A 14862-nucleotide genomic window follows, 5' to 3' on the forward strand; every position below is an offset into this window, starting at 1 on the left:
GAGGAATGTGGGACGTTGTGTTTTCGAGGAGGGTCGCGTGTCGTTTGTTTTGCCTTCGAAGCCCACAGGACCCGCTGAGAAGATACGAGGAGGACTCGCATGCCGTGTTTTGCGCTCTGCCGGAATATTTGGTGAACGAACGCGAACGTTGTAAGTTGAGACGACAAGATTTCGGCATTCAGGAAAGCCGCGCGTCCCTGCTGCGAGAGTTTCCATTGAAAAGCCAAGAAATGTCAAGAAGCTCCGACTTTGCTTCTGACGCCACGACGGTTCCAGTGTGCCGGCTGATGTTTGGTCGAGGTGCAGAAAGGTGGACGAAGGCAACAGGTAAAAGGTGCGAGTTGCTCATGCCAATTTCTCTCAGCCAGGAAGAATTGCTATCGGTGGATGAATATGAAAATCAATTGTTTTCGACATTAGAGCAACGTATTTGCACATTTTGTCATAGGGGATGTTTGTGCAGTTATTAGTACCCTTTTCTGTACCTCCAAAACTGGTGCAGACGTGAGTGGCCCAACCCCGTGAAGTTATGCTTAGCTTATGCAACAAAACTATCAATCTGCTCTGATGGGTCACTCATTGCAGCACGAAAGAGGTGACTGGTCTGGATTGATCGGATTATTTCTCCGTCATGTTTAACACCATTAAACCCTTTCAAAACATGTTTTAGATGACGGCGCTATGATCTCAGTTTTGTACAATGTCTTCATTTGTTCTAGTTCTCTTGAACACTTTTGACTCGTACAGGCTGCCAGCTACTTTAAAGCCATCTAGTGTGACATGTCAGCTGACTCCGGCTGATAAAAGAAACCATGCATGCATTCGGTGCTGGGCTCAGATTGAACAAACATTCGCCAGTCAGGCAACCCAAAAATAAAGAAGAATCTGCAAGAAACTGCAGTTTGATTGCTGTGTGTTAGGCAGCATAATCACAAAAACGACAACACCTTTCCACAAATCTTGTTTTGAGGGGCGGCCCATGGGTCAAGGAAGAACTCATTACATTTGTGTGCAGATCCGGATAAAAGTGAAGATTTAAGAATATATATTTGGGTTGCATTTAGGTATTCTGGGCAGTCACTCACACACACGGATCACAGACGGAGCTACTGTAAGCTTGTGCAGGCTTTGCGTTCCATCCCCCTCAGGACTGGACTGGAGTACAACAGTGTTGGCTGCCATGCCACATTCAAAAAAACAAAGCAAAAAAAATAAAACATTCACTCCTCAAGTCCCTGCACTCAAACCCTGATGGTGGACTCAAACCAGGAATCCTCACAGGTTACTCTTAACCGCTGGGATTGCCGTACACATTTCAAATACATCAACAAAGTAACTTATTTATAGGGAGTCCTCCGTTTACGAGGAACTTGTCGTAGTGTATTACTAGCCGACACTAACACAGTAGTAAAGTCGTAATTACTGTTAAAAAAGTTACAAATAATAATAATAATAATAATAATAATTAGGCCCCCCCCCCCCCCCCTTCCCGCTGCTGCATGAAAAAGTTCACTGCGTGCCACTCGTCACCTCAAAAACCATGTCTATCGGGGCCATCGTAAACCGAGGACCCTCTGTCTAGCAACGTTATCTCATGATGCTCACATCGCACACAAATCTCATGACGTTTACTTTTGTCAGGTTCCTTGGACACTGCCGATGGCCTCATTGTATGATGGATCCTCGGGTAATTCCACAGGAGGAGGAAATGGAAATGCTGTTGTCCTGGGTGGCGTCCTGCCTCATGGTGATTGGGGGCGCCCTGCCCTACGTGCCCCAGTACCAGGAGATCCAGAGGAGCAGCAACACTGACGGCTTCTCTACCAGAGTGTGTCTGGTCTTGCTCATAGCCAACATCTTGCGAATCTTCTTCTGGTGAGGCTAAACAAACTGTTTAAATTGCAATTTTAGTTCAACTATTTTACAAGTTCAAATGTGTTTTGAGGGCGCTGAAGATATTTGAATAGAATATTTGTACAAGGAGGCTCAAGTTGGGGCTTTTTGGTAACTTGATGTGAATTGTTGTTGAACATGTGTGCATATGCTTTGGTTGTTTGTCAAACATTTTTTTTGTCCAAATACTTTCAGCCTTCTCCTACATTTTTTTGCGTTTTCAGCTAAACATTTCTCACTTTCAGCTTTCAATACATTTGCGCAAAAAGAGCGGCGCTTAGATACGAGCGACGCGATTTCCGACTTCTTCAAGATACGAGCCCTTGTTCTTCCCATTGTTCTGCTTTGCGCTGCTTCAATGCGGGTGGCACCACCGCTGCGCTACGTACGGCGTTCCGTTAGGGCGCTTTGGCGGCACATGCCCGATGGATGGGCTCGTCGATGGCGCGCTGCACTTTGCTATGTGTGGTGTGAAAAGGCCTTTACGACACAGCCGGCACCGCTCAAGTATTTCAGGAAAACTATACTTAAACAAAGTGAATTACACGTGTGCTTAAAACAACTGCCTAACTTTGCCATAAAGTTAACACAATTCTAAAAAATAACAACGCTAAACAAATAGCTTTACACCTGGGAATGATTGGAAACTGTGAAAAAAAAATCATCAATTTATGTAATCTTTGAACTTGGCATTTTAACAGTTCTGTTATATTTGGAATTCGCTTCGATCCGATCCAATTTTCTTTGTTAAGCACTTTAAAGCGAGCTCGGTGCACAAAGTGCTGTAAAGAGTCAAATGTAATTAAAAACAAAGACAAAGAGGTTTACATCAAGCTCAAAGGGAGGTAAATAAATACAATTAAAAGACACAAATGTCAGTCATAAGAGGAGCAATACAATCATGAGGAATAATAAAAAAAAAGTCACCATTGCTGGGTGTCAAAGGTAAATGAGAAGAGATGCATTTTAACAAGTGATTTAAAAACTGTTAAAGCAGTTTTGGAGCTGCACGAGCAAAGGCTCGCTCTCTCCTCTGAGCTCGTGAGGGTGAAAAGATGAGGCGAGAACATTTAGTGTTTTAAAAGTAGTAATATTATGTTCAAACGAATTCCGAGGGGCCTGGGAGCCAGCACGATGACGCTCAAATTGAGGGAATGGGCTTCAATTTACGTGTGCCGGTTAAAAGCCATGCAGCTGTGTTCTGTACCATCTGCAGGCAATGAATGGAATAGGCTCTGACCCCCACATAGAGTCCAGCCCGGTGGTTAGAAAGCTGTGGTCTAATGTTTCAAAGTGTCGCCTCAAGGGGAAAACAAAATGGCTTTGCCTTTGACCAGCCGCCTCAAGTGATAACAAGCAGGCTTAGACAAGCCCACTGATCTGTCTGTCAAATTTCAGATCAACATCCAACTTAGCACCTCTGCCTTTTGTTTGCACAGTTGATGCACACACAACTTCTTTGTTGGACTCTACCAGTTATCTTTACAAACCAGTACATGTGACTGATGGTTTGGTTCCACCTGTGCAGGATTGGGAAGCAATTTGAGCTCACTTTGCTGCTCCAGAGCGTGGTGATGATCCTCGCGATGTTTGCTATGCTCCACCTCTGCTGCACGATCCAAAACACCAACCGTGTGAGCACCAAGCAGCACCGCCTTTCAGGTAACCAGCATGGCACCTGAATCTTTCGGGTAACGTGATAAGAGAGTCTTGCGTGCAACTGAGCTTCCTACTTATTGCCAAAAGAGGGGGCCATTGGAAAAGCTTGGAATGTCAAAACTGTATTTAAAAAAACCTTACTTTACTTGTCCTTTCTTCTTTTGTTTCTTTTTAGTTGTTGTTTTTTTCCCAAAATCTGTATGTATAATATAGTATGGTACTATAATCAAAATGTAAACATACTGTACATTAACAGGCTGTTTGTACAATGAAATGGGAAGCTATTGGTATGAGTGATTGAGTTTCAAAAAGGCTGGGGGCAAATGTATAAGTTACCCAATGAGATGAGTCTATCCCGAGTGAACACGCATATTTTGAGCAAACAACATGCAACGCAAGTTCCTGTTATATAAGGGACAATATTGAAGAAGACTAGAATTTAGTAAGACGACATCCTCACCTACTTTGGATTGCATGAATGTGTGTGTGTGTGTGTGTGTGTGTGTGTCTGTGCACACGTACACAACACACAGAATTGCGAGAGTTGATTGCTTTTGCAAGGAGGCTAGCAGAAACTCTGCCTTGGTACACATTGTTATTAAATAAGTTATTGGTGCGAAACTTATTGAATAGAATGTCGAGCTTTAGGATCGAAGAATATTTGAAGAGGGAAAGTTGTTCTCGCTATGTTACTTTGGCTCAGGACACAGATTGGCTCCATCATGGTACACCAACTTGGTTGGGAGTTGTCGGCAGCTGGTCCGTGGCTCGTTGTCAGCATGGTTGGATCAAATGTGAAGGGCCATCCCTCGCACGATGACACTACATTATTCTATGCGGATACGTTGACCGTATATTTGACAATACATCTATGCAAAATGAATACTTAAGTTAAACAAGTTAAAGAAAGCCCACAAGATCAGGAACTAAATCTTTATAGAAAAAAGTGTTTCCTCTATGACGAGTTGTTGTACTACTCCATCGCCGAGGTCCGGTTTCACTGCAAAGGGCAGGTGGTGGGTTCTGAACAAGAATAGATGAGGGCAGCCTTTCGGTGCAAAACGAGCTGCCCTTTGGCCACTGGCAAGCATAAGAATTAGCGTCATGTGAAGTAACTTCCTTCAGAAGACGTGTGTCAACATACTCTACCAATATGCAAGACTTTTCTCGAGAAACATTGTTTGCTGCACTTTGGATAGTTCTCTTCCTGATCTGCTCTCACAATCATCACCTTGCTTCCCATTTCTGTAGAAATGCTTCTTTCACGACACAAAATCACTTGGGTCTCGGTCACTGCCTTCTGGGTAAATCATGGATGTACTGATTTTCCCTTGAACATCCATGACTTATTTTTGGATGGACTAAGCGTAGCCAAGGATTCTACAAAACAGTTCCATTTAACTTTGGTTTCACTAAATGTTGGTTGCACTATCCTCCTCTCTTGGTTGCAGTCGGCATTGGCAAACTGCCCAAGAGCATTACATTTGGAAAGTTGCTGTTCATTTGACATTATTTGAACATAAATGAATCATATTGTGTATGAGCATGAGCTTATCCCAGCTTACATTAGGGGTTGCTGCAGAACTTTTGGTTTTTAGTTGTGTTTTTTTTTTTTTTTTTGGGGGGGGGGGCAACTCCGACAAATGTATTTGCCCCCACACAGAGGGGCACTTTGCCTAAAATAGGGGCACTTCTCCAAAAAGTGGTCTGCAAAGTCGAGTTTTGTTTCATTATTTGTGTTTGTCTGGACAGGCAGGATTATGCGAAAACTACCTGACTTTGCTGAAGTTTGGTTTGCAGATGAAGGAAAGAACCCATCTACTAACTAGCCTTTGACACTCTCGCATGAAATTGTTGACAGCGAAACATTCCACAAATAGCACCGACCGTTTCGAGCCTGTTCTCCTGCGAGTAGGATTTGGTACAAAACACAGTGAGTGCACTGTCGAAATGAATCCAAAAACGGTTCTTGACAAAACTTTTGCTATTTTGAATAAAAATGAGATTCCCTAAAGCTAAGCACTTTCAAAGGATTCAAAACGAAGGCATCCTCAGCATGACAGAATGTATCGCATATCTTTGGGTGTCATTTTTCCTTATCAATCTCATGAGAACACCCTGCATTCAGAATTATTAGTCACTACTGTAGGTAGGTTGCAAGTTCTCTGCCCTTTTATGAGTGTGTTTTTTTTTTTGAACCTATTTAAATGAAGTTTGGCTTTGGAAGTGTGTTTGGAATTGTTTTAAGTTTGGGCCCAAAATAACATAACCCTGGACAAGCATAGTTCGTGTGTATGTGTATGTATAACTTGGTAAGGAATTGGGGATGTTGCATGAAATTCAACCACGTGTATTATTAATAACTGAACAACTTGCTTCAAATGTCTTTAATGACAGCTGGATTGAAGGCTTGTCCGACATGCATATTGATTTTCATCGGTGACTTTTCCGTCCAACAGAGGGCAGTATTTGGCCAACTAGAAATGAAATTGTGAACTGATTCCAGTGAGTCTTGCCAACTGTCCAATTGGGCGAACGCATTTCCATGAGCTGTGGGGCACCGCTTGCCACTCACACTCATAGCTGCTCGTGCACATGGCTTCAGTCCTCCCATATGTCAATGTGCTTTACCTCGAAAACTATTTCATACTTATTTTCTTGTGATTAGAACTTGGTTACCTGACACATTATTCCTGCAGTGGGCTTTTTTTTTTTTTTTTTTTTGCCTAATTCAATTTAATCTTAGCTATTCAAAATGTATATCTTTTTTTCCCACTGTGTCACTTCTTCCGTCATAATAAAATGTGAATTTCTTTTGAAAACTGGCAATAATCCAATTCAATACCCGATTTGCAGATGTCACAGGGTACTATATTTCGGTTTGTGATACATGTATGCCCTTTTAGTTTCTGACTTTTGCCCAACATGATAAACTCTTTGCATTTGATTGTTGAGTGCGATCACTCTGCCACTCGCACTCATCTGCAATGCTCGGGCGGCAAAGCAGCAGACCAAATTGGGTGTTCGGAAATCAGGTACACACACACAAAATACACTCGATACAGCCCATCCATTGCATTGCATTTATGTATCCTGCAACACACACACACACACACACGTGTTCTGTCTCCTTTCAGTGTGTTTAATTAGCCCCCTGATAACAGTTTAATTAGCAAGGCAAATTAGGTGAGAGGTAGTTCATTAGCAGTCATGCTTTTAGGATTGCTTGCACAGAATCATTTAGAAATGGAAATCAAATGGCTCTGAGGGAGAACTCCTGGAGACAATTGTATCTTTTGACTTTTTACATTACGGTACATTCATTTAACCTAGCTAGCTCACGTTTTCATCAAGTCGAAATCTAAATGATGGTTCAGCAAGTGTAAAAATGTTTGATTTTTGCTGAGGGGACACATTTCTGCAGGTCGAATGAGTTTTGTTTTCTTTTCAGTTTCTAACTGCTGTCATTTTTTGATGGAAGCATTTAAAGTACATTGAAATCATCGTTTTCTCGAAGTTTCGACGAGTTCTCATTACCGGGCATCATTTGAGCTTCAGTAGTAACAACAACTCTAAAACCTGTGTGTGTGTTTTAGATGATTGAAAACAAAACACTTGCAGTACAAGCACTCGAAATTCGATTTCTGTGACATTTGTGGAAGTTTAACTGATGAATTCAATTGTGCCTTTTGCATTATTACAGTGTCACCTGACCACAAAACATTTTATACTACACGTACAAAAAGTGTGAGGACAGGTGGAGGTAAACCATTTTTGGGGTGAGAAAAAAATGACTTGATTTTAAAAAAAAATACACAACAGAATCACACACTCACATTCATCTTCCGTACCGCTTATCCTCGCGAGGGTTGCGGGCATGCTGGAGCCTATCCCAGCTGACTCTGGGCGCGAGGCGGGGTACACCCTGAACCAGCCAATCGGAGGGCACATATGAACAATCATTTGCATCCCCATTCACACCTACAGGCAATTTAGAGTCTTCAATGAACCTACAATGCATATTTTGGGCATATTTTTAAACCCCAGGCAGGCGGGAGAACATTCGAACTCCACACGGGCTTGGTCGGATTTGAACCCGGTTCCTCAGAACTGTGAGGCAAATGTGCTAACCAGTCGACTACCGTGTATAACTAATTAGCAATTTTGTTTGTACACTGAGATTGACGAGACTGCATATGATGAACGGAATCGCTTTTTTTATCCAGTGTGTTTCTGACCTCAAACTGATTTCTACAATGTGGCCTCATTGAATCACACTATGATGATGCAATATGTTGCCATGGAAGGAACATGTATGCCGTACCAGAAGAATACCTACGGTTATTTGCCACATAGGATACTGTAAAATACTTTCAAATAATTATACCGTTATTAACTATAGTTTCCACTACATCACGGGATTTTGGTAGACGTCACCAGGAGTCACTGTATTTTCTTCAATTCATGTTAATTACTGTAAAACAATAAAAACACAAATACGGTAACACGGATGAACAGATTATCAAAGATGCTGTGCTCATACTTACTTCTTTAGTAATTGCAGTAAAATACTCTGTAAAATGTCATTGAATGTCGTCTGTATCCTTTACTGTAATTATGCTTGAAATTGTATATTGTATTTGTGCTCCACATTGCAGCATGATCAGAAAAGCTCCAATGAAGTGCACTTCAGGCCCAGATGAATGAATTCTGAGAATTGTATTTTGACTTGCGCCAGTCATTCTTGGGAGCTTAGCGCACGTTGGTCCTTGACTCTGCAATGTCAAGGAGGAGCTGCGATGGGCTTGAAGCTCATTATTCCCCCCATTAAGCTAAACCGGAATGAGCTCAGCCCCAACAATTGCTCCTCCACTCCCACGGCTTTTGTTGCACAGTGCTCTCTGATTAGACCGCATCACAGTGACTGATGTGATAAGAGTAAAACACTAACACCCTCCAGCGTTCATGTCGTAACATAGTCCTTGTTTCTTCTGCACACTCTAACCCACAATACAGCATCAAGCAATATATTCAATAAACTATACTGTATGTTATCTACTGTGGGTTACATAAGGCACAGCTCACATGCACATGCAACTGTTCCGTCCAGTGATCTTCGAAAAACTTCTCCTTCCACATCCAGTCGATGAGTCACTTGATAGTCAGAGATATGCTAAGTCATCAATTGAAACTGGATGAAATGGAAAGATTTTGAAAGGTATAGCTGCTTGCCTCCAATATGTGGCGGTGCACTCCCCCTGGGACGACGAGACAGACCACAGGCAGGTCTACGCTTCATTTGTCCCGTTGTGTTTTAACGCCACGCTTGCTATCGAGTACTCTGCCACCGGTTTGTCGTGCCGCATTGGTCTTGTTTTTTGGGTCTCTGCTGTTCATCCCAGTTTTGGCATTGATCTTGACCCACACTGAACAAATGGCTTTGGAGTGACTTAATGTACATGGCTTGATTACAATCAACAATACCACCGTCCTAGCATTCAGTGGGTTGGCAGGTTTGCACAAACGACAGAAACCCCCCCCCCCAAAAAAAAAACGGCACACTGTGTCAAAAATGCTCATTTTGCAATGGCAACGGAATGACTTATCAATTCATGGAGTTCAAGTCAGTCAAGTCGAGCTTCTTGAATAACTTGTCAGTCAAATATTCCTTCAAAAGTTTTAGCCAAGCATGTCGCAAGTCGAAAAATGTTCCCGTCTCTGCTGTTCTGTAAACAGTATAGCCCTGGATGTTAAGGAGAAGAGCTAAATGTGAACTATATGAAGGTCAATGTAGTCTCCATCTAAATAACTTTTAATGAGGCCCTGCTGTGCTAATTATTTTGCTCTTGGACTCGGGTGGCGTAATTGTATCTTGAGGATGCTAATTGAACAAATGAAGTATTGTATGGACCTGCTTTTATAGTATTTCCAAATGTATATTATTCTCCATCATAGCCGTCATATGCTATAGTTTTTATGCATTGCTCATACAAAAAAAGCAATCTGTATCAGGTACTTTTATCTAAGCTAGAAACTAAAAACAACACTTGATGGATTGTATATCCGGTTTGTATCTGCTGATGACTATCCATTGTGTTTAAAAAAAAAAACTGGATTGGAGAGTCATATCTTAAAAGAATGTTTGTATAGTAAGATGCATTTATGTGCGTCTCCCTTTTCCACGCCTTGCTGCGGGGCATTCCAACGAACCAGTTCATACGAGGTGCACGTTTTTGCATCAGGTTGGGTCATGGGGGACGTAAACTACTGCTGGCGGTTCTTGATCAATCCGATTCAGAATTGCAGCATTATTGAAACTTCAAGAATTGTTTGGCTATACATGACTAGAAATGACAAAAATCAACAAACATCCTCATGTTAGCTTACGCCGGAGCTCGGTCTTAGATCTGGAGCTGCAGTATTCCAGTCTACCCCACCATGCACTTTGCTGCAGCAGTCTTTTTTTCTTGCTCTCATAGAAAATATATCCCCTTACCAACATTCACATGCAGAGAAGTAAATACTGCCGAACATTGTTCTCCTCATTGTGGTTTTTCTGTTCGAAAGTCTGACTGATTGTGCGTGCGGTCAATAGGTTTCGTAGTTTTCGTAGTTTCCTGCCATATTTTGTGTCAAACTGACTGCTCCAATTGAAGCTAGCTCGTCGGCGTGTTGTGACGGTAACGTGGAGTCGAAGAGTGCGCATACATGCAATCAAGTCCGTCAATATCGGGACATTGACTCAATTCTCATCTTTTTGGCTTTCAACACCCCCACAATGGATTTGAAATGGAATGAACAAGATTTAACTGTAGACTTTTAGCTTTCAAGGTCTATTATTTTTATTTTGGCCATATAGACCGCCATAGAGTGCCTCTCTAACATGGACTTAGCATCAAATTTTAAATTTCATTAAAAAAGAAAGTTCAGAAAAGGCCCCTCTGACAGCTACTTCTGTTTGACCCACTTTTGTATTGACTTTGTTCATATTTCCTCTGACCGGTTGCCTCTGTGTAGAAGACCTACTTGTGTATTGTTTGTTATGTTGACAGCACTGGTTCAGGAGCGGAGAGGTAGGTGGAGATCTTCACCAGTGACGTAGAAAAGTTTGAGAAAATCTGAATGACCCGATGTCAGGCCCCTCAGCAGAAAAACGTCTGGAACTCAGGAATACGTGGAGGATTTTCATTCATATTTCACATTTTTACTGAGGGACCACAGAGCCAACATTACATCCCAAATACTCCCAAAAAGTTGCTTTGCTAAAATATGTTCACTTGAATTTGAGGGTATTTACATCCAAATCAGGGGAACGGTGTCGGAATTCCAATGGATTGTATATATGCCTCCCACTTTAAGGGACCAAAAGTAATGGGACAATTGGCTGCTCAGCTGTTCTACGGCCAGGTGTGTGATATTCTCTCATTATCTCATTTACAAGGAGTAGATAAAAGGTCACAGTTCATATTTGTATTTGGAAATTTGTTGCTGTCAACTGTCACTATGAGAGCCAAAGAGCGGTCACTATTAGTGAAGCAAGCCATTATTAGGCTCGAAAACAAAACCTAACGATCAGAGAGAAATAGCAAAAACCTTTGGCCAAATCAACTGTTTGGAGCAGTCTTAAAACCCAAAGTACGCACTGGTGAGCTCAACAACACCAAATGACCCAGGGGACCACGAAAAACAACTGTGGTGGATGACTGAAGATTTCCTTCCCTGTTGAAGAAAAACCGCTTCGCAACAGTTGACCAGATCGAGAACACTCTCCGGGAGGTAGGTGTGTGTGTGTGTGTGTGTGTGTGTGTGTGTCATAAACATCGATCGAGAGAAGACTTCAGCAGATGTTAACCAGTGGTGAGCCTCAAAAACAGGGATGCCAGATTAGCGTTTGCCAAATAACATCGGAGAAAAAAAAACCTTGACAGTTCTGGAACAACATCCGTTGGACAAATCAGACAAAGGTCAACTTGTGCCAGTGTGATGTAAAGAGAAGTCTTATGGGGAAGGAGCTGTAGTTATTCTTGCGAAATCTTGCCAGGCAAATCGATGGTGGTATGATTGGCTTTGCCCGTATGTATTATGGCCCCAACCGAAGCTTCGATATGCGCCTGTAACCAATGCCATCGTTATGTTTGGCAACAATTAGTTTGTGACAGCGCTCTGCTCTTCCCCATCATGGGATGTGTCTTGATTCACACCTTGGCAATGAGACCTTTTTGTAGGCCATCAATGAGGACTGAAGCAGCTGATATTCATTTGCACTGACAAGGGCCTGCATTGCTGTTTGATTATTGATCGATTTTAGGCTTTCCGTGCCTTTTTGCACCTCCCTTTCTTCATGTGTTCAATACTTTTTCCCTGTGTCTTGTCACATTTTTACACACAACTTAATTTCTGAGTTGATTTGTTCGAATTTCTTTGTATGTATGGATTACTTGGGTTGTTCCCAACATCTGGTGAGATTTTCAGATCAATAGCACCGTTGGAAGTATATTTAGTGCGAAAAATGGTGACGCCATGAATGGTCTTGGCCTAAAATACTACAGTCGTCTCCCCTGTGAAGGTCAAGTTGTTTGATCGGAAACGCCGTTGTATTGTGTCGTTCATCAGTTGCAGCTCTTGTTTTCCAGTCACAATATCTTTGATTTATCTCCTGAGAAAGAAATCCTCCCATTGTTGATGTGTCTGCCCTCGTACACCCCATTCAATAGTTTGGTCCACTGGGCTGTTATCTCAACCGCAGGACTCCTCCCCCTGGTCAACAATTGATTATTATCAGACTCAATCACCTTCAGACAGACAAAGACAGGCTTAACTTTGAGAAAATGTGTTTGTTGTTGAAAAGAAGAAGGAAATTGGTTGTTTTACCTTTATGTATGCATAACTTGCACGCTGCCAGAACTAAGACAAGGGCGTGCAAAATCCTCTCGGACCCTCCCCACCCCGGTCACCAGCTCTTCCGGCTCCTTCCCTCAGGTAGGCGCTACCGATCAATGCAAACTAGAACTAGTAGACATTCCAACAGCTTCTTCCCTCTTGCAATCAACTTCTTGAACAGCTAACTTACAATTCCATTACAACAAGCTGGCAATTTTTGGACTTGAGTTCGTTGTCACATTTCTGTATTATGTATTACTCGTGCACTCGCTGTAGTCGTCTCGCCGTGCTGCACTATTTTCATATAGTGGCCACTCATGCCAGAGTAGCATCTGCTCCATTTGCACACTGATTGAGGAGTATCTGTAACATTTGCACAACCATTGTCCCAGATTATCGCAGTACTCGTCACTTTAATCCTTGAAGTCTCAGTGCCCTTTGCACAATGGTCATTGCACCGGACTATTGCGATATTAGCCATTCGAACTGAGGACTCTGCATCTTTTTGCACAATTGTTGTTTGTTGTTGTTTTTTGTCAATGTCTTTATGTCTCCAAAGTGTTCTGTAAATTGACTGTCTGTTGTACTAGAGCGGCTCCAACTACCGGAGACAAATTCCTTGTGTGTTTTGGACATACTTGGCAAATAAAGATGATTCTGATTCTGATTCTGATTCTGATTCTGATAATCAACTAACTACTATACATTGTTGTTTAAGAACCTGAATACAAGCCATATAGTGGGGATAAGTGGTTCAGAAAAGGGATGGATGGATCAAACTGCTGCAGCATACAAATTTAAAAGTTGTCAGTTGTCAATTTTCGTCACTGTAATTATGACCTGACAGTAGTACATGATAAATATGATTTAGGGTGTGCCTGCTATGAGTGTGCCCATGTGTGCACAACAAATGCTTGACAATGTGTAAGTCACGTCTTCGGTATCGGCTTGGTTGTTTTTCCTCAGGTGCGGTGGATTCTTGCAAGTGGCGTTAGAGGCACAAGCTGATTTGATCACAGATCACATTTATCCCCTCCCCTCCTACTGTCAGGTCATAGTGACAGTTTTAACAAATGTGACCCAAAAAGTGATTTGAATTTGAAAATTGAAAAAGCTGGAAAAAAAACCCAAATGAAGGGGGGAACAGCATTGTGCACTGAAATAGCATCCGACACATGAATGCACATGTCGTGCCCAATTCGATGTCACAGTTGAATTACACAAATGTGTATAACCATTTACTCTTACTACAGAGTAATCCTTTGCCTTAAAAAAAAAGATATCACTGATTATTCCATTTATAGAGCAGGCTTATTGTACTTTTTTCCAACTTATTTGAGTTCTGGAACTGTTCGACTTGAGTAGACACACAAAAATGTGCTTGTACTGATGTATGGATGATGATACAGGTAGTATCAATCTTTTATCCTCCTTGCTCACTCACCCGTTTAGCGGTGTGTTGGCGTTTGTGAGATCGCGTATGAGGAGGCCGATGGAACAAGTTGAATCCGAACGAGCGAACAAGGGAGCCCGAGTGTAGTTCTAATTGGATGCCCTGCTCCTCTGTGTCTTTCATGTGCTCCCAGCATATGGTAGGAGGAGCCAAAGCGCCCCAGTGATGCGTCACCTCTTTAATTCCATCCTCCCCTGTCACCACCTCCTTCGACCGGAGCACGGAGGTCACTGCTGTTCAGGAACTTTGGCTTCTCCTCTCCATGTCCATCAACAACAAAAACACAGATGGGGCAAAATGTTTGAACCCTTTTAACAACTACTACTTTAATGTTTTGGAATGATGGACAAACATGCTGTTTGTGGACAGAAGCATACTTATTATATTTTATTTTAGATTTTTTTTGAAACCCAATTGTTCAACGAGTACAGGCCATTGTTGAACAATCCATTCACTTTATCTAGCTATATTTCAAAAAAAAAAAAAGAGGCGCGCCCAAAACCAGCATCCCCCTAATGAATCCAATATATCCACAAGCCGAAATCTGTCATTAGCCTGGAGCGAGGTTAATTCATAACAGCTAATGAGTCCAGGAAATGGCATGATGGGACATCTGGGGGAAGCTGTTTTTGACACACAATTTGTGTGTTTGTACTGCAAATAAATGTTGTACCTGGAGGACTGTCTTCAAGGTGGAACGTTCCATTTCTCCACACCAGTCTCTGCAGAACACACAGATTGCACACACACACACACACACACACACTCCTAACCCTCACTGCCCACAAATCCCAAATCATTGTTCATAGATTTTTATTTTTTTTTTAAATCTTTGGAAGATGCATTTTTGGAACCTATCAAATATTTCTCTTGTGGTCATGGTCAAGTTTGATTTGAAAATAATAATAAATTCTAAATTCTATCAAAAGACACATGCACAAATAAATTCCATTGACTTGAAGGCAGGGAAGAGATGT

At 42.0% G+C, this 14862-nt stretch overlaps 1 protein-coding gene across 3 annotated transcripts in view; it reads left to right on the forward strand.

The window, feature by feature from the left end:
• Positions 1-5: 5 nt before the first annotated feature.
• The window catches only part of si:dkey-246g23.2 (solute carrier family 66 member 2), a 38923-nt gene continuing 24066 nt past the window's right edge, over positions 6-14862 (forward strand). For 2 of the 3 annotated variants that reach the window (XM_061775074.1, XM_061775075.1), the window contains exons 1-3: positions 6-334; positions 1642-1875; positions 3422-3555. In XM_061775074.1, the coding sequence (XP_061631058.1) occupies positions 6-334; positions 1642-1875; positions 3422-3555 (697 nt within the window). The remainder of the gene's footprint in view (positions 335-1641; positions 1876-3421; positions 3556-14862) is intronic. The other variant, XM_061775076.1, reaches the window with a different exon arrangement.

Source organism: Phyllopteryx taeniolatus, chromosome 5, assembly GCF_024500385.1.
Source record: "Phyllopteryx taeniolatus isolate TA_2022b chromosome 5, UOR_Ptae_1.2, whole genome shotgun sequence".
NCBI classification, from domain to species: Eukaryota; Metazoa; Chordata; class Actinopteri; order Syngnathiformes; family Syngnathidae; genus Phyllopteryx; species Phyllopteryx taeniolatus.